Source organism: Amblyomma americanum, chromosome 1 (genome assembly GCF_052857255.1).
Source record: "Amblyomma americanum isolate KBUSLIRL-KWMA chromosome 1, ASM5285725v1, whole genome shotgun sequence".
NCBI lineage: Eukaryota > Metazoa > Arthropoda > Arachnida > Ixodida > Ixodidae > Amblyomma > Amblyomma americanum.
This window is the reverse complement of record NC_135497.1, coordinates 419,769,466-419,794,147: the sequence shown is the minus strand read 5'-3', so window position 1 is coordinate 419,794,147 and position 24,682 is coordinate 419,769,466. Positions and strand designations below refer to the sequence as shown.

The 24,682-nt window shown below is 46.7% G+C and overlaps 1 protein-coding gene and 1 pseudogene across 1 annotated transcript; both read left to right on the top strand.

Moving 5' to 3' along the window:
* The first annotated feature begins 2,991 nt into the window (after nucleotides 1-2,991).
* On the top strand, nucleotides 2,992-17,875 carry LOC144124606 (palmitoyltransferase ZDHHC15A-like). The gene is made up of 3 exons (XM_077657400.1): nucleotides 2,992-3,236; nucleotides 3,887-4,126; nucleotides 17,317-17,875. The coding sequence occupies exons 1-3, from the start codon at nucleotides 2,992-2,994 to the stop codon at nucleotides 17,873-17,875; spliced, it is 1,044 nt and encodes a 347-aa protein (XP_077513526.1).
* A 5,308-nt stretch (nucleotides 17,876-23,183) lies between these two features.
* On the top strand, nucleotides 23,184-24,412 carry LOC144124601 (uncharacterized; annotated as a pseudogene).
* Nucleotides 24,413-24,682: the final 270 nt, after the last annotated feature.

The window sequence follows — 24,682 nt, the reverse complement described above, 5'->3', positions numbered from 1 at the left end:
CCCCGACAACAGGAGTCTGCACCTAGCATTTGCCTATGCTAGTACGGTCTGGCGAAATGAACGGAAAACATTGGGCAATCACCCTGCCAAGGTATAGCTGACGCCCGTCAGTCCGGTAGCTGCCGAGGTCCGTTGGAGCCGGTAACTTCGGGTGGACGTCCCACAGCTGCCATCCAGTTGTTTAGATTCAGGTAGCAGCATCCCACCGCTGCCACCAGTTGTTGGGATTCAGGTAGCGTGACTGGGCCGGAGAAGAGACGAGGACGATCGGAGGAAGAAAACTTGGAAAACTTTATACAAAGTCTATTCACGTAATGTACAAGTAGGGCAATTGAGAGTGCTTCTCAGTAAAGACAGCTTCTTAGCAGTCGGGAGTCTCTGGTATCTCTCAAGAGGGGGGCTCTCCTCTGGTACCAAGCCAGCAGCTCCTTAAATACTCTTCGTACTCCCCAGATCCCTAGCTGGGGATTATAGTTCGAAGAATGATGCCCAATCACATGATGGCACTGATGGTACCACCCACGGCAGGGTGGTCCTGATGTTCTCTCGCAGCTCAGTCGAGGGAAAAGAAACAGGACCCGGTCACGTTGTCGTCCACGCGGCCTCCAGGTGGGCGCGCACGTGTTTGGACCGCGCTTATGTGGGCCCGGAAGGCGCCTGTGTGACACAGGAATGCAGGAAGCCTCCCAGCAGGGGTTGAAAGATCTTGTACTGATGATTGGAACGCGGGACCTTGGTCGAAGGCGCGGCACTCGGGCAATTGTTCAACCTCAGCGTGACTGAAGAGGGCAACAATGATCTTGTACTTCGTCGTCTGAGGACCGGAACGAGCACGTGGCGACGCTATTATCGCCGCTGCTTCCGGCATTCCAGCCACGGCTCCCCCAGAGGGCTCATCTCCCCTCGCGGCGGTCTTCAGGGAATCTTCCCCATGTCCAATTTCGCCGAAATCAACAGCAGGAAGGAAGCGCGAGCACAACAGTATGCTTGCTGTGTTTGTACGGTTGTGCCAAGTGAAAGCAACAGATATAAAGAAAGCAAATCAATATTCACGACTGGGAGTCGAACCCTGCGGCGACGCACACAAATCAACTTCGCAGGCCGCTGCGTGAGAGCGCTAGGACATCGCCGCAGCCGAACACGCCTCGTGTGAAACTGCAACACACTTTGCGCTGTGAATTGCGCATCATCTTCTTCGTCCACTAATACTGCTATTAAAGTAATAATATTGCTTTGAGCTATGTGGTGGTAGTGACAGAGATATGCGCGCTGAATGCGTTGGCGTGGAAAAAGTTGGGACAGAAACAAGCATTAGAACAGAAACATTGCTGCAGACACCGGCAATGCAGCATAGGCTGCCGGGGTACATTACGTGAATTGGAATTGATGATGGAAAAGTTCAAGACGCGCATAACTGTCTCCTTGGTTCAGTGGAAACCTCAATGGCGCTTTCAGGTTTGTGGCGGTGGTGTCGACCGGCGAAAAACTGCTTCGGCACAATATTTCGTGCTTTGCAATGCTAAACCGCCAGCCATTTTTTTATGCCAAGACAAGTCGCTTGCTCTAAATCAACGGCTTTAACCTTCTCAGGCGCCACTTCTTATTATGATTCGAAACGAACATTATTCCTCCTCGACAAAGTATCCAGGCCTGAAGAAAGTCAATTGATTAGTTCTCAAAAGCAAAACACCAACAGGTAACTTTTTGCAGGCATGTACGAATTTATGCACCTACAACAAAACTGAAATATTCGAACATTCTTATTGTAAGATTATGCCAGATGAACTCCCGAGCGTGGGCATTCCCAGCAGATCTGGACAAAAGCATTTTCGAGCGAGAAACTATTTATGAACGCAATTTTTTTCATATAATGTAAGATTTCACCATCACAATCGTCATTTCCGCAGGTCACCCGACGGCAGCCTTTAATTTTTTTTCTATTAACGTTTTTGCTATCGTCAGAAGCGGTCCCCATTGGTTTTCCATGGGAGTTTTAACTGTTCGATGCGATCGATTAAAACATTTTAAAAGAAAGCTTTTGCTGCATATCAAAAGAATGGACCATACCTTCATTCTTACCGTAAAAGTATCTTTCATTTGCCCAATGTTCGAATTTTTTTTTCGAAATTGATGGCCATGATCCTGGCTTGTATAGGCGATATTCGTAGGGTGGCAACGGTACGCGTTACTGCATCGTCAGGATAGGAAAAAAAAATTCTGAGGGCACTAAAGTCTGCTTACGTGCAGGAATCCGAAAGCATGGCACTTTCTAGAACGCGGGTTTTTTCTATGACGCCAGTACTCGTTGTGTTTTAAAAAATTTTATTTTGTTTTCATTGATATGTTAATTTTATGTATTATTTTTAATTTTTTTTCTTATTTTGATTTTTATTTTCAGTTCTTTACTTCATTACTCGTTTTATTTTAATTCCATTCATTTTTAATACCTTCCGCTTTTAATTCTGTTCTATTTTTATTTTATCTATTTTAGTTTTGATGACGTCATTAAATTGACATGTGAAGCGAACACTTCTGGCAGACTCACGAGGCCAGTAAGGCTTTCGCTTTTAAAGTGTGCCGGGAGGTAGCGCATAAGACAGTTTGTACACCATTTACTGTATTTAGGACGTGAATAAACAGACTGTAGTAAATAAAGAGACGAGGTTTGATTGTTACTAACCGCTCGAATGTCTATCACCATTACGACCCGTAGCAGCGGCGAGATGCTCGCCTATATAGAGCTCCTGACTTTTTGTAAAATTTTTTTTCCTGAAAAATAACACGCATTTCATTAGTTTCTCATGTTTTTTTTTCTAATAGCTCGCAATGACACTGTCCGCAACACCTCTAAGAATAGGAACGACAGACAGGCGCGAGGGCTAACGCGGGAATAGCGTGGCTTCGGCCGGCATTACTGTTGCACTGCAGAAACGACATCATCGATGGAGAAGGAGAAAGAAGAGAAGAGAAGCGCAGTGAAGCGTTGCGAGGATGTTGCCTTTTGACGGTCGACCGACGGATCTCAAGAGCGACGGCGCCTCTGCTTGCGCAGAGGCCCGTCGGACACTCGCTCAGATGTTCGCCTGGGTTACCCTGCTGCTGGTGCTTGGACTGTTCATGTGGGCCTACTATGCCTACGTGCTTGTCTTCTGTCGCCTCCTGATGGACCGCAACAGCGTCGCCATGGTGTCATTCTTTGGGACTGGCTTTCACATTCTGTTCTTCTTTTGTCTTTGGTAGGTACTGTGTTCGATCGCCTGTGGCCCGCGGGGTTGTCGCTAATATGCGCTGGCCACCGTGACCGGCACATGTTAGGTGGACAAGCATCGCTTCCAAGAAGCAAGCTTCCCTTCAGACTGGATGCAAAGGCCGTAAGGTGCATTTAGTGGGTCCTGTAGCACTGTGGTACGCGCAACGCTGTACCGCGGTTTCCTTACACTGCGCGTCAGATGATCCCTTCGTCAGGGCAGGTGTGTATGCTCGTTTTATTTTCTAGGCAGCGCCACACGATAACGTAATCCGCATCAAGCTATGATGGTTCACACTATTCTGTGCGGTGCTTGCCTGGCCCCAGTAACGTTTGTCACGCAAGATAGGTGCCGCGGGCCAATCAAGCCGCAGTGCAGATCACCTGCAGTCTAGTATTCCTCTGCATTTACGGACAAGCTCTGGCTGTGCAGGTTGAATTGAACGGTTCTTGGGGCTCTGGAAAAGTTGATTTTGTTGCGCTTAAAGCAGCTTTCAAGTCGCACTCCGGATGTTCAGGCTGGTTCTGGTTTTGCTAAATATCTCCATTGCGTATGTACAAGTGTCTTAAGTTTAACGGACGATAAACAAGCCAGAACCACAAGACTGATTTCCTGCCCCTGGCGCCAACCCACCGCAGGTCGTACTTGCAGACCACCGCGACAAGCGCGCCTGCCATCCCCAGGGTGTACTCGCTGAGCGTGGAAGAGCAGATAGCACTGGCGTGCTGCCATGACGACTACAAGCGGCGCGCCGTGCTTGATGCTCTCGCCACCCAGCGGGGAGTGCTCACTGTCGGCCTGGACGGCTGCGCTCGCCACTGCGAGCAGTGCCAACTCATCAAGCCAGACCGGTGCCACCACTGCTCCAACTGTCACCGGTGCGTGTTCGCCGGAATGTTGCAGGTTGACAGTGCGATATGTCGGTAGAACGACTGACCCGGACGTCCGAGGCCCCGGGTTTAATCCCCCAGACCAGGTGTAATTTTTTTCAGCTATTATTTTTTTCGGAAAAGAGGCTTACCTTTCCTTTGTAGCTGTATGGCGGCGCATGTTAATAATTGCATTTTTAATTGCGAATATATACGCACAAAAAAGGCTTTATGAACATAGTTATGAGACTCAAGTGCCTGTAGAAATTCGCTACCCCGTTTTCAACACGAATAGTAGTAACTGAGGACGAGAGAATGGGGGGGCGTGAATGAGCCTAAAATACAAATTCCCTGATCAAAGCACCGGCTTTAAAACGAAATTTTTTAATAGTTTCTTCACACTTTCTGGATGTAACTCGAATATTGAATATCGTGTTTGGCAGTACTTTGCACACACTAAAATATAGGTCTCTTCCCTCCCTTTTTTACTTGTGCTTGGCCCATGATAGCCTTAGTTGCCTACGCGTCGTAAAACACGACACAACACACATTATTTTTACTGCCACCTTCCATGGCGCAGTAGTTGGGACGTTCGGCAGCTGAACCAAATGTCACAAGACCTGATCTCAGCCGCAGCGGCGTCGCTTCTATGCTGGGAAAATGCAAGAATGAGTCTGCGCTTCGCTCTAAACGACGAAATTAAGGCAGCCGAAATCTATCCGGAGGTTTTCACTACGTCGTCTTTCATATAACGAACCTTCAGCTTCAGGAATTTAAACCTTACATAGTACTGCGGTCGCCTGTAAGCTCGACATTCTAATCTCCATGAGAAGATGAGCGGAGCTTGATTTTCGCTTAACTTGAAAGCAGTAAATAATTAAATCTACTATAGAGGGTTCGAAAATATGACAAGTAGAATGGCCGCTATAGCAAAAGATTAATTAATTGGACAACTCTGGCGTGTTAGCACGTGCTTCGACATAAATATCGTCAAAATTTTCTTGAAACCTTTCATCACGACAACCTACTAAAAACTAAAACCAACTCGCCCAGCTTGCCATTTTTAGTAGATAGACATGCAAAGCCCGCCGTATGATGTCGTGAACAAATTGGTAGGTGTAAAGCAGGCCCGCCTGTTTTCGTTTTCTTTTCTTCTTGGATTTAGCCAAGAGGCACTCATTTCCAAAATTCCAGAACTAGCATTGCCCCGACACGCCTCCATGGTGGCGGCTGACATAAGAGAGCTGCTAAATACTTGTTAACAGGAACGCTGGTTAACTAACTAAAATATAACAGGTAGCTTTTCACATATGTGCTCCCGGTTTTAATTATAGAGGTCATAGCCCGCCTTTAGTGATAGCCATTCCAGGTTTTGTTTTTGGAAACGCAATTCTCGTCAGTACTGCAGCGGACGGAGTTCTGCCTCTCCATTTGTGGCACTTCGAAGCCGTGGAAACTGAGCAGCACATGCAGCCGCAGCTGTAGCAAGCGCTAGACACCCTGCGGCGCGCTTGTCGCAAGCTTTTCATGCGCTGTCTGCCCACTTGCTGGTACCGGGCGGTAAACGATATAAAATATTGTGATAACCTCGCCGCCAGGTAACGTGCGCTTGTAGCGGTGGCAGTGGGCTCTGCTCAGCTTCAAGGTGTCAATTTGCCACGTATGGAGAGACAGAATTTCATGCGTTGCACCGCGAAGGAGAATTGCGAGAACCTAAAAAAAATAACAACCTCTTAATGCCTAATTGTAATGATGCACTAGCGGCACCAGCTAAATGACAAATAGATTTCAGTTAAGTCTTTTTCTTAGCGTGGAAAAATTGGTTGTATTTAGGGTGGTTCTTGTGGAATTGCTTTGATGCGAGAATTACTTAAAGGATTACATAAAAATGAAGGTAATTTAACAGTGTTTGTAATAATACGAGTTTCGTTAAAGTGTTTCATGTATTATTAAAAATTGCATTTTAAAAATCAACGCTTAAGATACAAATTGACGAAAGCTTGCAAAGATATGCTTGTATCCAAGGGGAAAAAAACTTACAAAAGTACAAAATGTCTGTCGATTCAGTAGCAAAGAGTGCTGAAAAAGAGAGCAAAATTCTAGGTCGTACAGTTTTCTAGCTAGAGAACAATCACTTTAGGCCCTTTAATTGGGCACGCCAATTGGCGAAGCAGTCGGGCGAACCCTTCGCAGCGCGGGCGGTATCAAATCACGACCACATGATGTGGCAACAATACAACCGAGGCAAATAACAACAATAATGGCAATACTCTTTTGAAAACGGCCGCTGAGTTGAGCAAAATGGGCCAAATAGGAAAATGACAGAGACACTGCCCTCAATGTTATGGGCCAGTTCGTTTTGCCTTCTTCGCCTCTAAACTATAAAAGCGCCCTGAGTTTGTCGACACAATCAACAGTGGAGTCAGCAGAATTACGAGATTTGCCGCGTTTCAGTTTGCATGCCACACTAATGGAGGCGGCCTATCTGAATTTCTGCGCTCCGCTGTTGCAACGAGATGTTCAAAAATCACTGCTAGAAGGAAAACAGAGAAACTAAAGAGAAAATTAAAGCACAGTTTCCTAGGTTCAAGCAAATAGCGCATGTTTTATTGCACAAACGCGGCGCGAAAGCGTTTGAAATTGACATTTTCATCCATCGTTAGCGGGCTAACCATTGTCAATGGGCGCGGCAAGGAAAGAGTTATCTCCATCGTAAAGCGTCGCAGCTGTAGAATAATTGCAACCAGCGGTAACAATGCAATAGTGATGCAAAACATAATAGCGTGGCCTTAGAAAACACGATAAAAAGAAGTTTTAGAATGCTTGGGTCACTCACACAAATACAAAAGAACAAGATTGAAGAAGGAAACCAGCGCAAAAAACGAAGACACAGGAACAAGGAACACAGGACAACGCTGGACTATCGACTGTATTTATTTGAGAAACGATCACATTTATACCCTTCAGTTATCAACCAAGCTTGCGCACACATGACAGATTAACAAGACAAGGTAAATAGCAACATCACATACAACCGCGTGAGTTCATAAATCTAATTTCTTTATCAAATAGACTAACCGTCGTGTCACTTACACATAGATGTCTTTGATTAACGATATGGTATGCCTCTAGAATTTCACGTTGGCTCTTAGATTTACCGCGTCCAAAAATCGTAGTCTTCTTGAAGAGCGGAATGCATTTGTGCTTTCTGCAATGTTTTGGCAAATTCGCCCCGTCATCTGTGGAAAGCAGTCTTTCATGTTCTCTGAGCCGGGTGTTAAGACAGCGGCCAGTCTGCCCGATGTACACATTCCAGCAGGATAAAGGTAAGCAGTACACTACCTGGGTGGCACAGGTGACATATTTGAATTCGTGCTTGATCGTGCACTGTGAAGTTGTACTTTTCCTATCGTCAATCCTTCTGCACAAACTGGCCAGTTTTCGCGGGGCTGAAACGACTACATCGACACCGTGCCTACTTGCGACCTTCTTTATACTGTGTGAAAGTGCGTGCAAGTAAGGCATCACTTCACGCTTGCTTTTGTCCTTCCTTCCTTCCGTCAACTTAGGTTTGGCTTTCATTTTTTTGAGAAGCTTTTCAGAGACACCTTCCATAACATGCGTAGGAAAGCCTGCTTCTATTAGTCTCTTCTGTTGTTGCAGAAAGCTTTCTTGAACAGTATGGAAGCAGCTTTTCTCCAGCGCGTTACTGAGGCATAAGGTTGCAATAGCCCTCTTGGTAAGTTTGGAGTGGCAGGAGCTGTAAGGGAGTAAGATTTTCTTAGTTCGTGGGGCATAGGTCCAGCAAAGGTGGTTATTGCACTTAAAAGTTAAAACAAGGTCTAAAAATCTAATACGATTGTCGTCCGGTAACTCATGGGTAAACGTCAATGAACTAGAGCACGAAATAAAGCGATCTAAAACACTAGCCACCACATCCTGCAGATTGTCATTAGGTAAAACTTTCAAAAGTACTAAAAAATCATCAACATAGCGGAACACCTTTGCCACATGGTTCATGTCCAATTTTTCTTTCAGTAAGGAGTCAAACTTAGACAGGTTGATGTGGGTTAAGATTGGCGCCACACAACACCCAATACAAACTCCTTTTTTCTGGACGTACACTCCACCATTAAAATCAATCATTGTAGAGGAGAGGTAGGTCGTGAGAAGTTCTAAAAAACCTTCAACTGAGCAACCACAGCAGTTCTGGAACTGAACCGTGCCGGATTCTTCTATTAGGTCGCGCACTGCCTGCAGCATCTGTTCATGGGGCACTGAGTAGTACAGCTCCTGGATGTCTATGGACACAACTGTATTGGCTCCGTGATCACCTCCCTTGAGCGCCGCTGTCAAATCCTGGGAACTCCCGACAGAGAATGGGTCAAGGGGCTCCAGAGTGGAAAGCTTGGATTTAAGGAACTGTCCGATCAATTTTTGCCAAGATCCTCGTTCTGTGATTACAGTCCTCAGCGGGCAATCAATTTTGTGGGTTTTAGCAGTGAAAAAGACGTGCAGTCTATCACCTTTGCACGAATTCACGGCTTTTTCAAGCCTGTCAAAGTTGAGAACGTGGAGAAGCCTCAGGACATCAGATTTGGCTCTTGTAGGTCTTTTCTTGGACTTCATGATATTTTTGTTGATCGCATCCAAAGCTTTATCATTGAAGGCATCTTTTGATAAAACAACGAAGCTTCCTTCCTTGTCGGACTGAAGTGAAGTCAAACCTTCAGCCCGAAAGTGGTCCACAATAGGCTGCAAAATGTTTCTTTTCGGTCCTTCTTTCTTGTTAGTGTGCGTGGCCCTCAGAAGGCAATCAACTCCTTCGGAGATGCATCTTGTCCTCTCCTGCGATGGTGCTTTGTCAGCGATGTGGCGTATGGTGTCTAAGAGCTCATGGCCAGCCTCTTAGACACCATCTACCTGTCTAAGTTTGACTCCTTACTGAAAGAAATATTGGACATGAACCATGTGGCAAAGGTGTTCCGCTATGTTGATGATTTTTTAGTACTTTTGAAAGTTTTACCTAATGACAATCTGCAGGATGTGGTGGCTAGTGTTTTAGATCGCTTTATTTCGTGCTCTAGTTCATTGACGTTTACCCATGAGTTACCGGACGACAATCGTATTAGATTTTTAGACCTTGTTTTAACTTTTAAGTGCAATAACCACCTTTGCTGGACCTATGCCCCACGAACTAAGAAAATCTTACTCCCTTACAGCTCCTGCCACTCCAAACTTACCAAGAGGGCTATTGCAACCTTATGCCTCAGTAACGCGCTGGAGAAAAGCTGCTTCCATACTGTTCAAGAAAGCTCTCTGCAACAACAGAAGAGACTAATAGAAGCAGGCTTTCCTACGCATGTTATGAAAGCTGTCTCTGAAAAGCTTCTCAAAAAAATGAAAACCAAACCTAAGTTAACGGAAGGAAGGAAGGACAAAAGCAAGTGTGAAGTGATGCCTTACTTGCACGCACTTTCACACAATATAAAGAAGGTCGCAAGTAGGCACGGTGTCGATGTAGTCTTTTCAGCCCCGCGAAAACTGGCCAGTTTGTGCAGAAGGATTGACGATAGGAAAAGTACAACTTCACAGTGCACGATCAAGCACGAATTCAAATATGTCACCTGTACCACCCAGGTAGTGTACTGCTTACCTTTATCCTGCGGGAATGTGTACATCGGGCAGACTGGCCGCTGTCTTAACACCCGGCTCAGAGAACATGAAAGATTGCTTTCCACAGATGACGGGGCGAATTTGCCAACACATTGCAGAAAGCACAAATGCATTCCGCTCTTCAAGAAGACTCCGATTTTTGGACGCGGTAAAACTAAGAGCCAACGTGAAATTCTAGAGGCATACCATATCGTTAATCAAAGACATCTATGTGTAAGTGACACGACGGTTAGTCTATTTGATAAAGAAATTAGATTTATGAACTCACGCGGTTGTATGTGATGTTGCTATTTACCTTGTCTTGTTAATCTGTCATGTGTGCGCAAGCTTGGTTGATAACTGAAGGGTATAAATGTGATCGTTTCTCAAATAAATACAGTCGATAGTCCAGCGTTGTCCTGTGTTTCTTGTTCCTGTTTCTTCGTCTTTTGCGCTGGTTTCCTTCTTCAATCATGTACCGACTCGCCCAGCTCTCCACTCTAAAAGAACAAGAAATGGTCGAAAGCTCTCCGACCAGACAGGCCGCTAGACAACATGCGGAAACACTGGCTTTTTTTTTCAGCCGAAAGAAAAGCAACTACAGAAATGGCACCTAGTCTTATTTTGTTCCAGAGTGATCACAATCTTCGGCACTACTTGTTGCGCTCGTAGCTATATGCGCCTCAGCATAGCTTCTGACGTCTGTCTTACTGCGAATCTTATCATAAATCTCCATACTTCAGCTGTGGGCATAATAGCAGTTGCATATGTTAAGCGTGCATTAGAAAACGCATTCCTTCCTATTTGCACCGAAAGCATAGCACCCGAATTCATATTCAGCAGTGAACAGTAATTCCTAGCTGGCCTGCCGTGTTTATTCGTTTGTTTGTTTTTTCAGAGATAAATGCATTAAACGCACATTGCGTGGTTCTTAGGTCTTTTTATAGCCGTAGCTGACAAGGTTCATCGGCCGCACGTGAACTGGTTTTCTTATGTATGTTTAAATAAACATGCGCACTGTGGCCGCAGCGTATATATGAAGTGTTATAAAATTCGGAAAGACCTACTCCAGAAACTGTGCTTTGACCCATTTCGCCACTGGCACAACGAATGGCACCAGCGATGAAGACCATGCTGGAGAAGAATTTGTCAAGGCGCTTCTGACTCCACAATATCTTGCCGTGACACGTTATTATTGGAGCGGTCAGTGAAGACTGGCTGATGCAGCTTTTACCGACGTTTGCAATAAACTGACTCCATTTTGTTTTCCGAGCACTCTGGTGGGGACTTTTATCAAGCATAATAGTGTTACGGAACAATACACTACAGCCGCATTGAGCTCAATGCTTTTACGATAGCAAAATGAGGCATGTGACAATGAATTCTTGTGCATTCTTAACATAATTATGAGATAATGACCCGTCTGATGGAGGTAGGACCCGCAGCTAGGAACTGTCACTTTGTACAAAACTTGATTCTATACAAGTGGCAAACTGTTCACCACGGCGAACGATAAAACCATTTTTCTTGTGATGATTATGGATTTTTATGGCGAAAGGGCATCTGTGGCCAAAGAGTGCCATGACACAAGGTATTTTTGACTTCTCAAAGTGGGGCCAAAGACCCATTTCTCCAGCATTTCACCCTAAATAAGCCGAGCACCAGACCAAGGGAATGCTTGTACCGATTGTATCACCGGTGGGTACCCGGGGGCACTGGGGATCCATTTTGCTTGTGCCCCTTGTCATAAGTTTGTTTTGTTCCTAATTAGTCCCCATGGGACAACGGTGTACGCCCTCGTTTTTTATTTAATCTCTTCCCTGTTCGTTAAAACCTTGCACTTTGCCCCTCTCTGACTCATCTTGATTTCGTAAAATTCCCTGTTCCTTCAATGAGCTCGCTCTCACTGCGTCGTTTTATTGTACCCTCAATCACCCTCATCACTTTCTGGAAAACTGTCCGACATCCCACGACACTCAATTTCAACAGTATTAATGGTTGAGTTTCTGATTCATAACGAAGCGATATTTGAGCGACAGAATTTTAAGTGATCGTGCGAAATATTCTGGATTAATAGACGCTTATACAAATAGAAGCGGCGGACTCAACGTATCTTTTGGTTCGTACGTACGTGCCTTGAGCTACTTCATGTGACACTGCGCATACGTAGGCGTTAGGGTAACTCTACAGCTTACCAATACCCCTAAAGAGAAAAGTACATAGCAGCTGTATCTTACCGGTACTTACCTAAGAGGCAGAAACGTGGTGGCTAAAGAAAACGGTTCAAATTAAATTCAGGACAACGCAGTGAGCTATGGAAGAGAGAGGTCAGGGAACAAAATACGGGTTAATGACATCCTAATCCAAATCAATAAGAATACATGGGCAGCGGCAGGGCATGTAATGCGAAGGCAAGATAACTGATGGCCGTTAAGGGTAACTGAATGGATTCCAAGTTAAGACAAGCGTAGCAGGGGGCGGCAAAAATTTGATAGTTGTGTGTCAGGCGTACCCGTTCACCTAACGACATCCTTGTACTGCGTGCAAAAATTAAAAAAAAAATGCTGAAACGTGGCGAGGCCACCCTACCAGGGTGCCTTTGGCTCCGTTGAAAACTTGGGGACGTTTGAAGCGCTGCTCGCCAATTTCTGACCAAATGCAATCTCCTTCGTCTGCTATCTGCTCTTTTTTTCCAGCTGTCACTTATTTCGCAATGCCTATATCACACAAGTATATGAAGAGCTGAGGCGACCCTTAAAGGAATGTATTTAATATGAGTATTCCAAGTTAAACGGCGATGTCAGTGCACGTTAAAGAACACAAGGTGGTAGAAATTTCCGGAGACCGTCACTACGGCGTCCCTCAAAGCCTGAGTCGCTTTGGGACGTTAATCCCTATAAACCATAAATCATAAACCATGCAAGTTAAACTGCTCGAAAAGGTAACTCCCAGTAGAAGACATGAACGTGCTACGCATGTGCCCAACTGCCCGCGATTTTAAGGTTCAAAGAGCGCTAATAGCGCTCAATGGACCGATATGGGGTGGATTCTCTCGCCAGGAGCGTCATTTTTCGCTCTTTAGAATACACTTAAGCCCTGCTTCATAGATCGCAAGGTTTTAATTATCTTGAACACAGAATAATTATAATTTATCTTTAAGAAAGCGATCAGAACGCGCTAAGTATTTATTTTGTATCCAAAGTTGCGTGTACATTTCAAACAAAAAGATAACGCTAGCTCTGGCTGGTAACGGAATTTGGTCATCTGTCAAGCTACATGACCTGAGGTATGCAGTGAAATTCGAAGATAAAAATTATCTTTTCTCTCATTCTGACAAGCGTTGCTTCATTTTGACAAACGTTGGCAATCCAGTGAGCTTGTTAATGTCGCTGCCTCTAAGCTGGCGTTCCTTTCCTTCTTTACGGACAGTGCTAAGGCAAACATGCAGTTGTTTCGAGCTATCCGCCCTTCCTTTGTCCCGCTCTGCTCCCTACGCTTGCTTTCCTGCCTGCGCCCCCGCTACGTAACAAGATCATTAAAGATCTAGTCGCGATCAGCGATGAGCCAGCTTCGTATGCGTTTTAAAAAGTTTTCGTACTTTGAACCTGACTTGGAGCTTCGTATGCGTTTTAAAAAGTTTTCGTACTTTGAACCTGACTTGGAGCAGTGGTGACGGAAAGACAGTGCCGAAAGCCAATGGCAGCCTGGTTTTGACTTTGAACTAGTGCAAAACAACACACGAAATAGCAGAAAAACTGCCTTGGGACATACCTGTTCCTCTGTACCTTAAGGAAAGTTTGGTTCTGCTTTGAATTCATGGACGTGAGCAAATCTGGTATCGTTTTGCGTTGACAAATGTGACATAACAAAAATTATTGGTATTTTTTTGCTAGGGCGCGTTTGTGAGCTATCCTCATTCCTGTTTTGTAATCGTGTTTTCTGCCTCACAGGATGATGGCAGGAACACTTCGAGACTTTTTAGTGACGAAGGAAGAAAATCATAGCCTTGTTCGCCGACGACAGTGATCATAAGCGCGCGTTGCAACTAGACGGTGATGATTTGAACTTTTGGAGGAAGACGTGGATAACGTTTGGCGCAGCGATTAACGCTGAACACCTAGACAAGTTGCTTCCTTCTTATCCCCCGAGTAAACGCATCATGTGAGCTGGGTCGACAGAGCTACGCTCGACTGACATTATCAGGTTGAAGGCTACAAAAAAAAATCTAATGGAAAAAGTTTCACCGAGCAAAAAAGAATTGGAGGACGCTTAAGCTTCGCCTTGAAGAGTGGGGTTGCAGCGCTGCTTGGCTATTACTCGTATAAGCATCAGTACACAAAGACACTTCACGAAGTCAACGACCGCAGCACATTCACTAGGTCCACTTTTATTCAGTTCTAACCAACGAGCGCTCGCAGCGTGTTCTGCGCGTGCTCGCCTCGCAATCTGAAAGACCTGGGTTTGCTTCCCCGCATCGGAATTTTATTTGTAGGCTTTCCTGTTTCAACGCCGACACCGGCTTTTCTGCGACACCAGCTCCTTAACGCTGTCTCGCTAATACACAAACGACGCCGTAGTGAAGTACAAGTTAGCGCAGTGCGTAACAGGACAAGATGAAGGTAGCAACGTCACATCATTTGCGATTTTCTCTGCAGTGGTGAACCTCTAAGCGCTCGTTTCTGACGTACTCGTGAAATAACGTAGCCATTGCACACAGCAAAATGTAATTTTTTCCACAACAACTAACGGAGAACTGAAAGTTTTTAGGAGAAAATTTCGTCATATTCCCCTTCTCGACATGGGAATAAACCACGGCCAGATTTGCTACAATAAGCAGCAAGCTAAAAAGGTTAATTTACCTACTTTCACCTCGATGGAATTTCAACAGGCTATGGTACGTTCGCTTATCGGCAGTTTTCTTAATTGGCAAAGAGGCATGACAACTCTTGAGCACACGCAGCAACGCGTCGCGACGTTGACGCAGCCCGAAGCCCCGACACACCAAATGAACGGAGGTAATTCTTGCAAGCGCTGCGCGAATTCTGCGAAGTGGGCGGTCGAAAACCACAAGTTCAATTATTTCACAGTTTGTAAAGTACACTAGTGTTTTGCGGCGGCAAGCAGCTGTTTTATCATGAAAAAGTAGGGGCTACAGCTGGAGTGAGCTCCATTGAGCTAGAGTCGCGCGTGAAAAAGTTAGCACAATGGCGCCACCCAAGCGATGAAAATCGCGCTGCGCGGCTAGCATGGTGCCATGCTTTGCCATCCTACCTTGCACTTTTGTTATCGGCGTGTTCGTAACCGCAGCGCTGTAACCGCAGCGCCCAGCGCTGCTATCTGCCGCGTCTGTGGCACGTCACTAGCGCTAATCTTTTTTGCTGGTGACTGTACTACATAGGGACACACACAAGTCTGCCCAACTGTTATCCTCTTCCGTTTACTACGAGTTGCCTTATTCACTCTTCTTTTCTTGCTGTTGGGGAGGCCGTAAAAAACAAAAAAATACCGCATTAATGATTTTACCGTCGCTTGTTTTCTTGTGTACCTGGGGGGGGGGGGGGGGGGCACGCACTAAGTGTTGGTCTCTTAATTAAAACCCTTTCATTTTATTCAGAAAATGGCTCCGTGCTTTCGTTCTGGCTTTGAGTCATCGACGCGTGCTCTCAGCAGGAACACTTTTTGTGTGTGTGTTTGGGGGGGGGGGGGGGAGGTAATCACCGCTGGTGCGGGTTTGTGGACTGCTGGCTACTTGTGGGAAAAATTTATTCCTAAAGGAATGCAGACGCACCAAATTTTAGTTGCATGTTTTCTTCTTTGCAATTATGCCTAAGACATTACTATAAATGAACCAGACGTGGTCTTCACCTACGACCGCTAAATAATTTAGAATCGAATTTCTTCTTTCACATGTTTCGACTTCGTTTCAACTGCCGAGTGATGGCTATGACATCAAATGTCAGTGCAGGTCGCGTGAGGCATGCGAAAACTGCATCGTAATCTCTGGTTCCTCACTCATTGTGATTATGGCTCTAGAGGAAGGCCGGCTTTAGCATTAGAGTGAACTAAAACAACGATGCAATGATTATATTGTAGTTTATTCGGGCCTCACATGTCCTATAACTGACATTCGACGTCACAGCCATCACTCGGCTGTTGAAATCGAAGCCGAAACCGATGAAAGAATAAATTCGATTCTAAATTATTTATTGGTAACAGGCAAGTACCACGTGGTGATCAATTTATACTAACGTCTAATGCATCATTACGAAGATGAAAATATGGCGCCAAACATTTGGTGTTTATACTCCTTTAAAAGAACAGCCTCTGCACAATATGTAGAAGCAAAACGCGTTGCCAAGCATTGTGACATCTTCACAATCAATTTTGCTTGCACTTGGGAGAGGTATAATACACCATGGATTCTGAATGTAACCTCACAAACAAGCAGGCTCACAGGGCCGCTGGAAATTTGCCAATGACTTCCCATCAGTGCCGCATTTTTGCCTCTTGCTTTATTTCTCATTGATGGCAGAATTTTGGGGGAGCTATAACAGTGCACGTGTGGTGCTTCGACAGAAAGAACAAGGTGTTTTCTTCGGTCATGGCATTTTGAAAGTGGAACGAGCGGCCATGGCTTGCGCAATTCCTCCAGAATGTTGCATCAGCTAAATGTGGCCGCGCTCATGGATTAGAGGGGTAGTCTTGCTTTCAAGGAATTTTTTTAAACGTAGATCATGTTTGGAAAAAAAAAACTCGACAACTTCCCGCACCACTGTCACGGGCGATGGTTATGAAAGTAAAATGGCGAGTTCCTACCAGCCGTTACCTGTCTAAGTGATCGCATATCCTAGAGCAATTCTATGATATAAGAGTGCCTGAATGTGATGCTTTAAAATTCACTGAGAAACAGAATTGCAACTTTTCCAGGCAGCTTCGCATATAAAGAGAGACGTGCTAGCATTACGACTGTGCTACAAAACTTCCCTTATCTAAGGACACGTAAATTAACACGCGTGGCATCCCGCAGGTCTGTCAATACACTTCTCGGCGATCGACATGGACCGCCATGAAACCGTCGTTCTTTCTGCGGTATATCCTATCCTCCACTGCGAGCCACATCTCAACTTCACTCCAAACGATGCCGTCATCATCAGGCACAATCTCGAATGGCATTGTCGCTCATCTGGTAACAAATATTGCCAGCGGCTAGCAATTAAGGCGCCTTCATTTGGTTTTGTGCTTGTAATATATATAGTTGCACGCCAGTTCAGAGATGGTCATGCATCAGCGATTGGACGATATTTTTTCACACATTTTTTTTCAGTGTGCATGGGCACCTTCTGTTTCACGCCGGAGGGTATAGAGATAACACTTAAACTGAGTTCCTTTTGCGCAGATAAACCTTCAAAAGTTAACAGAGGTGGAGCTGTTTAAGAAGTTACTGCTTTACGATTCGCTGCACGGCGGTTGCGTCCTCACGAACCTTGCTTGCGCTTCATCAGGTGCTGCCTTGTTTCTATACAAATTCCAATGGTTTTTCACAGGTGTGTTCCCAAAATGGACCACCACTGCCCATGGTTCAACAACTGCGTCCACTTTGCCAACTACAAGTTCTTCCTGCTGACGCTCATCTACTTGGTATTGCTGTCGGTCTTCAGCGTGGCCACAACCGGCACATACGTGGTCTTGTCGTGGCTAGGTGCCACTGACATACCTTCCTCTGTCCACATGAAATTCCTGCTCGTAGTCGGAACAGTCCTGGCGTTCGCCATGGGAGTCTTCCTGTGGACGCACCTATCCATGGTGCTCAGCAACCAAACGACGCTAGAGGACATGTGCGGACCAATCTTCCGGAACCCTGAGGACTCATTCGACATCGGCCGCTACGAAAACTTTGTTGAAGTGTTTGGTCCGCGAGTGTGGCTTTGGATGCTGCCCGTTTTCACCAGCATTGGCGACGGTGTGCGATTTCCTTCGAGGCTGCACCCTGTACCAGGTTCATTGGAGCGATTGTCTACATTCGCGGCGCTTAGAACACCTGCCCCTGACGGGCCTTCTCTACTGAACCACCCAGTGCTGGACCCGAAACCCTCTGCGCGATGATGTTTTAGCTCCATAGCCTGTGTACGTAAATCAGAAATACTTTCTGCAGATCGCCAGTGCAATTTCCTGCGAAAAGTAAAAGGCCGTAGTCGTCAAGAGCAGTAGATGAATTCATGGCAGATCTATCTGTATGCATAGGAGTGTTGTGGAGACACGCACCCTACACTGGCTACCGTTCTTATCTTCTGCCTCGTGCCCTCGTTTCCAACAGAATCGCAAGCCCTCGAATGCGAATCGACAATTCAAAAGCCGATGAAGTGCTTTCCCATTAGCATATATCCAATGCTCCTCGGGAGCACTCAAGAATAATTATGCGAGTGGTATAAACTTCATTGAGGTATATTAAAATGGTACCTTAACTTGCATAGAAGCCGATACATTCACAAATGGCTGTACATGGGACACACCAGCGTTGCATGAGTGAGGGCAGGGTGGTCGGAAGCGACGTACAAGAGAACTGCACAAAAATGTAGTCTTTTGTTATTGCCGGCCATGAAACGTTTTTAAAGTCGCAATGCCATGCTTGTCGCAGATGGCTTCCTTACAGCGCATGCCAGGGTTTTTGGACTTTCAGTTCAACTAAACTTTGCAGTAATGTGGAACGGGCCCTGATGAGATCTTTTTGAGATGAAGCGAACAAAGTTCAGCTATAACAGGTAGCTGTTGCTGAGGGGAACCCAGGGGTCCAATATACGCGAAGCAAATCGAAAGCAGACAGCAACGCGGGAGGAAATTGCGAGATATTAGAGCTACTAAGTTTCAATGACAAAGGAGCTGCTAGACTGCACGGTTAAAACTTCGTAAATGGCGCATTTTATCACATGAATTGAATTTGACCTTTCTGACCTGATAAGTGCTGCACCGGCAACTGCTTCAGGAACAAGGCTTGCAAGCTTAGGAAGTAAGTTCGTGGTGATGGGAAAAGGCAGGATGGCGCGAAATGCAAGTTTCACAGAATTTAATGAAAAAGGGACATTTTTAAGGCTCGCGCCCCTTTGGTGTATGAAGATATATAAAGGTTCCAGTTTGCTTAACTGGTGTCAATTACAAAGATGCTTCCTTCAAAAACGTTTGAGGTCGCTGCGGTAACCCGCATTGGAGGAATGCGAAAGCATTGACACCTCGTTTCTTTTGCCCCTCTTTTCCTTTATATGCATCTGTTTTGCTTCACTTGTCCCTTCCCCTCACATTTGCTTGATTATGCACTGATGTAAATCCATCCAATTCCCCAAATACCACAATTAATTGTCTTACCTAATCAAGTTCCATCAATTGCCCATTTTGAGTTTTCAAACTTGGTGCAATGCTTCGTTTTGAAATTTGGCGCAACACGTTGCCCTCGCTCTGCCCATTTTTTGACATTTTTTACTTTTAATAATTAACTGTTCACTCTATCGACATAATTTTTTTGTGCAGCCTCGTCATATCCTCTTTCGATTACTACCATTCGTTTGGCTCTACCTCTTCTAAGTTCCTCACGACTGCTCCAGACATGCTTTGCGGACAAGACGTTGTCGACATAGCCTGATAAAGGTTTCGCTTTAATAATTTTGCGGTATTACTCGCAAGAGTTGACAACTGGGCGAGTTGGTGAATTATGTCAGGACGGCATACAGAGCAATTCTAAGACACGGACGAACAAAGAACAGTACAAGCAGAGCGCTGCGTTTGTCCTGTTCCGATAGCCGTGCCTGGGAATAGGGCTGTGCACCAACCTGATAGGAAATGGCTGTTTTGCTATTCCTCCCCCTTACAGTCGCGAACCATCCGCTCTAGGGTGATGTTGCTGGTAAGTGCATGCATTCTGGATAGCATCCGAAAATCATCTTCGTGATTCATTTCAGTTAGTCGCGACTTTACTTCGCTCCCACTGCGATGTACACGTAAATGGCAGCGAGGCTACCATGGAAGCTGATAAGCCCAAAAGGTTACGGCACATGGGGGCTTACAGAGTCCCCCGTCAGATATGGTCCTGATATTGTCGCCGGGAATGAAGAAAAATAAAATTGGAAGACGCTCAACCTACCCTAAAGAGCACAACGCAGTAGCATAAGAGATCCCTACCGCGCAAGTCCCCCATGTCTTTCGTAAATGCGGGGTGTCCTCATACTACTACTGGCGCAGTGGTGCAGTCGTTAAGCGATGCTGCACTTCTTCAGCCGAGTGGCGGTTTCAAACATACCGTTGGGGCTTGCGGGACCATGTTGCTTTTGCTGAGCTCCCTTCAGGCTAATTTTTTCACAGATAGTTCTCCGGAAGGGTGTGTCTCTCGACGAACGAACTGACGCGCAATGTCACAGTAGACAGGTGGCAATTGCACTTGATTTATTTAAATTAATTGCCACCTGCTATGTCGGAAAATTGCCACGGTGGCCACCGGCCTACCACGGCAGCGTCGCCATCTCAATCTTTGTGACCAAGACGGACGGAGTCCGGCTTTTCTCGTGAAAGGAAGATTTAATGATATCGCGTTAAAATCATATCGTTAATAACTGCGCGTTTGGGAAGTTTTTTCGAGACCACATTGTTCGCACACACCTAGGTCTTCTCTCTTGTACAGTGTTGCATTTTTTCATGAGCCAGCTTTTTGCACTCGCGATTTAACTAGCTTTTTCCCGAACCAATGTGCTCAGCTACCGATCCCAGGTTCCGGGATCAAATGCCGGGTGCGGAAGTCGCATTGCAATGGAAGCGAGTGCAGAAACAATCGTCTGCTGTGCGATGTCAGCACACCGTAAGGAACACCAGGTGGTATAAATTAATCCGGTGTCCTCCACTACGGCGTTCCTGAAAGCCCTCAATAATAATACCGAGCCAATCTAAACATGGGTCGAGCACGACCTGATAATGGAGCCAGCTTAGTCTAACTGGAAGAAATTCGATTGAGCGCCTCCTGAGAATGGCCAGATGAAGGATGAAAACGCGGTTCACTGAGCCCCAAAAACGGCATTGGCTGATGCAACCGGAAGGCCAGCGTAATAGTTGCTACCGTTACGATTGATCACGCGCCAGTCGAGTTTGTACGTTATTCGAGCGATGCCGATGTTGAGAAAAGCTTCATACGCGCAGCCGTGGCAGGAAGAAGGCCTTCAAAGTCCTGCTAGCAGTCTGAAGGCTCTCGTGTAACACTATAATCAGCAGGCAATGATAGCGTCTGATCACAGGGGGAACTTGAACCGTTACGTCGTCAGTGGCGATGCAATGACTACTCGAAATAGAATGAGTAGTGGAATAAGTAAGTGAAATATGATGGCTGTCGAATTATCATAACGAAATTGCTATAACTTCTGAACGTCTCAGAGCAATAAAGCTGCGCAGGTGCGCTCAGGCGCACACAATGTGTAACCAAACCCAGTCATCCATCACCCAGCGTTAGACGAGAGTGCCGTTTCAAATTTCATGTTTTTGCAGGGGCTACCTTTTACAATGAGCAATTTTCCCGCAAGCCTGTTGCGTCTCTGATCGCTGTCATTTTGGCCTTGTTTTTATAAACAAAAAAGTATCGTTCTGTGAGGAAATGACGCAATTCTGCGCCAAGAAACCAAAATTGCGCACCCACCGGTTTCGAGTGGGTGCAACCTTTGCCCTTGATTCTTGTTTGGCTCCTCTAGGTGAAATGTGAAGAAAATAGAATTCCACCCTGCATCGCATAGAGAAATGCACTTTGTACCATGGCGCTCTATAGCCAAGGTGCTTTTTCGCTATTAAAATTCATCACCATCATTACTTGGGCGAACACTGCAATCACGCAGGTAGCGCATTGCCCGGTGGTGTGAAACTACTTTCCGGTGTGCCCTAGCTGTTTCCTATGCAGTTTTTCGATTTCACCAGGCGAAATTTAAAGTGGAACAGTATTCAGCTTCACTAGCTGCCGTGCGCCGTTGCCAGAGGAAAAGTTTTAAAAAGTGATTTCGAACCCGCGAGATACATGACACAGAACACGCAGCTGGCTCTGTGAGCTATAGGAAATGGCGTCATTTAATCATTTGTAGGCCGCAGCTGGCACAGCGGCCGCCTTGGCGGCGTGGATTCAGCGGTCTGCAGTGATACCTTGAAACAGCTGGAATATGGCCCCTTGCTGTGCAATCTATCCAAAACAAATCCAAAACAAGACAATTTCTGACGACTTGCGTGTTTCAACAAATAACTACAGCTCGTATTTGAGTTGGGTGTTCTTTACGAGGGTGTGCAGCGAGCTGATAGGCTCACCACAACACTAAAAAAATTGAGTATTCAGCTCTTTGAGGAATGGATGCGTGAGGAGCAGTGGCATTCGAGAGAGACATGTAGACTGCTCCTGAGCAAATAGAACGAATGCATTTGCTTGGCGAGCCATTAATCGCCAATGATAGAGGTACCATGCAATTAGATGTCCTGCTCCCATCACTGTAGTCCGCTGGATATAGACGGAAATTTAGCCCGTCGGCGAACTCGGAATAATACATCGTTATGTGCCGTAGAATCACATAAAAAAGATGTGTGGCGAGGAGATTGGATTTCAAAAAATAGAGGGCACTTAAAGCAGCGGAGACACCAAATTTTTGGTTGGCGTGTTCTTTGTTTCAAACGTTGCGCATCGCCCCGGGCACGTCGTACGTGATCCGCGATTCATTTATGCGCGGCAAATAATTTATTATTGCATTATTTATACTGAGCGATTTCGGGTTCGGTTTCTGAGCGCCGGGGTGATGTCACACCCAGGAAAAGCAACAACCCTGGTCACATGGGCCCCAAAAGTAGTGGCACATGGACTGCTTCGTCGTCTGCTCTCGTACACATGCTGTGCATACTAGCACCTCTTTTGAATACCGGTAAACTTGGTCGGTACTGCGATATGTTTAGAAACGCCAAGCTAGCGAGGAACTTCACCGAAGGACGACACCACGAGACTGTTCTGCGTCCTGTGGCTGCTGATTTAGATATATTGTAGCGAAGAGAAAGTTGAAGTGCGATTGCCGCGTGCCGAAGAGAAAGTTGAAGTGCGATTGCCGCGTGCCGAAGACAACGCTGCTGCTGGCGAACCTGTGTTCTGGTTCATGTGTTCTTGTGCTCCGGCTATCACCAGATGTGCTCGCCGCCGGCCTCTACGTCAAGCAAGCCGTGAAATTTGGTGGAGGTGCTGGGTACGCATCTCAAGCCACACACCCCGCCTCGCAATTCGAGCCCGGTACTGAGTCCCGGCCGTCGGGTTTTCCTGGAGCCCTCGGGAGAAACAGAGACTAACGCTAGCCGACGGCAGCAAGGCCAAGCGCCGGAATTCGGACTCTTGCCCGCGGGATCGAGGACATCTAGGACGACCAACGCCACCATGCCGTCCCAGTTAAAACAAAACGACCCCGCGATTGCGCCGAGGATCGTCTACGTGCCTGTCACCCCAAGATCTGTCACTCCGTTCCGTGGCGAAGGACTTGACGATGTTGAATACTGTGTCAAGCACTATGAACGGGTAGCTCGACATAATGGGTGGACACCCGACCAATATCTGCAGAACCTGTATTTCTGCTTAGATGCCACAGCGAAATACTGGTTCGAGAACCACGAGGCGTCGCTAACATCATGGGAGATATGCAAGAGCTAAATGGTACGCACATTTGCAAACCAGTATCGGCAACAGCATGCTGAAGATCTGCTCCACGCTCGTATCCAGGCTCCACCGAGAGCGTGAGAAGTTTCGTCGAAGACGTAGTGCGTCTGAGTGCCCGCGCTGACCCTCGGGCTACTGAAGAGAAGAAGGTGCGGGCCTTGATGAGGGGTATCTGGAATGACATATTTGGAGGCCTCGTCCGCAATCCTCCTACCACAGTAGCCGAATTCGTCGCTGAATCTACCAACATCGAGCACGCATTGGCGGCAAGAACCAGTCACTTTCGGCGACTAAGCGCCCTTCCTGTTGTCTCAAGTCTTGCTTCGTCCGGCCTGAGCGGTGGTGGCCTGACCGATGTTCGCGAAATTATCCGCGACGTCGTTCGAGAGGAGCTGAAAAGGCTGTTCCCAGCTCCTGACCAGCCTGCATCTGTATTGATCGCGACAGCTGTTCGGGAAGAACTGCGACACGCGCTGGCGTCCGAAGACGTAGCCATTGTAGCTGCAGCCGACCAACCATCTCTGAGCTACGCTGCCGCCGTCCGTCGTCCACCTCCCGTACATCGTCAGTACCAGGCCGCTGCCGATTCTGTCTCTCGACGCCACGAGTTCGTGCCCCTGTCTGATGCACGCCTGGACTTGGAACCACTGGGCCGCAGAAAAACCGACAACTGGAGGACTGCAGACCGGAGGCCGCTGTGTTTCCACTGCGGTGAACCTGACCACTTATACCGCTACTGCCCGTACCGCGAACTCGGCCTTCGAGGTTTCAACCGGGCTGATCCGCACCCCCGCCACGGTGAACATCCCCGCAATATACAGGACTACCTTCGACGCTCTCAATCGCCAGTGTCAGCTTCATCTCGCACCTCCCGGTCGCCGCCCCCTCGCCGATCATCACCCCCTTCTCGCGGATCTCGCCGTGAGAGCCTTTCGCCACGTCGGGAAAACTAAGTATGGCGACGCCTGGAGGTGGCGTTGCCGATGTTGCACGCAGTAAAGAACCTCCGCCTACGTTGGTTTGTCTCCGCTCGACTAATGGCACCCTTGGAAGCGAAGACTGTTATGTGGGCTCTAGCAATGTACACGTTTTAATCGACGGTCGTGACGTAATGGCACTTGTCGACACCGGTGCCGATTACTCGGTCTTCAGCTGCAACTTCTCTCGGCGTCTTCGCAAGGTTACCACCCAGTGGGACGGCCCGCCCATACGTACTGCGGGAG

Coding starts and splice junctions, on each gene's coding strand:
- LOC144124606 (XM_077657400.1), top strand. CDS start 2,992: ATGTTGCCTTTTGACGGTCGACCGACGGATCTCAAGAGCGACGGCGCC. Junction 3,237..3,886: donor CTGTTCTTCTTTTGTCTTTG/GTAGGTACTGTG, acceptor AACCCACCGCAG/GTCGTACTTGCAGACCACCG. Junction 4,127..17,316: donor CACTGCTCCAACTGTCACCG/GTGCGTGTTCGC, acceptor GGTTTTTCACAG/GTGTGTTCCCAAAATGGACC.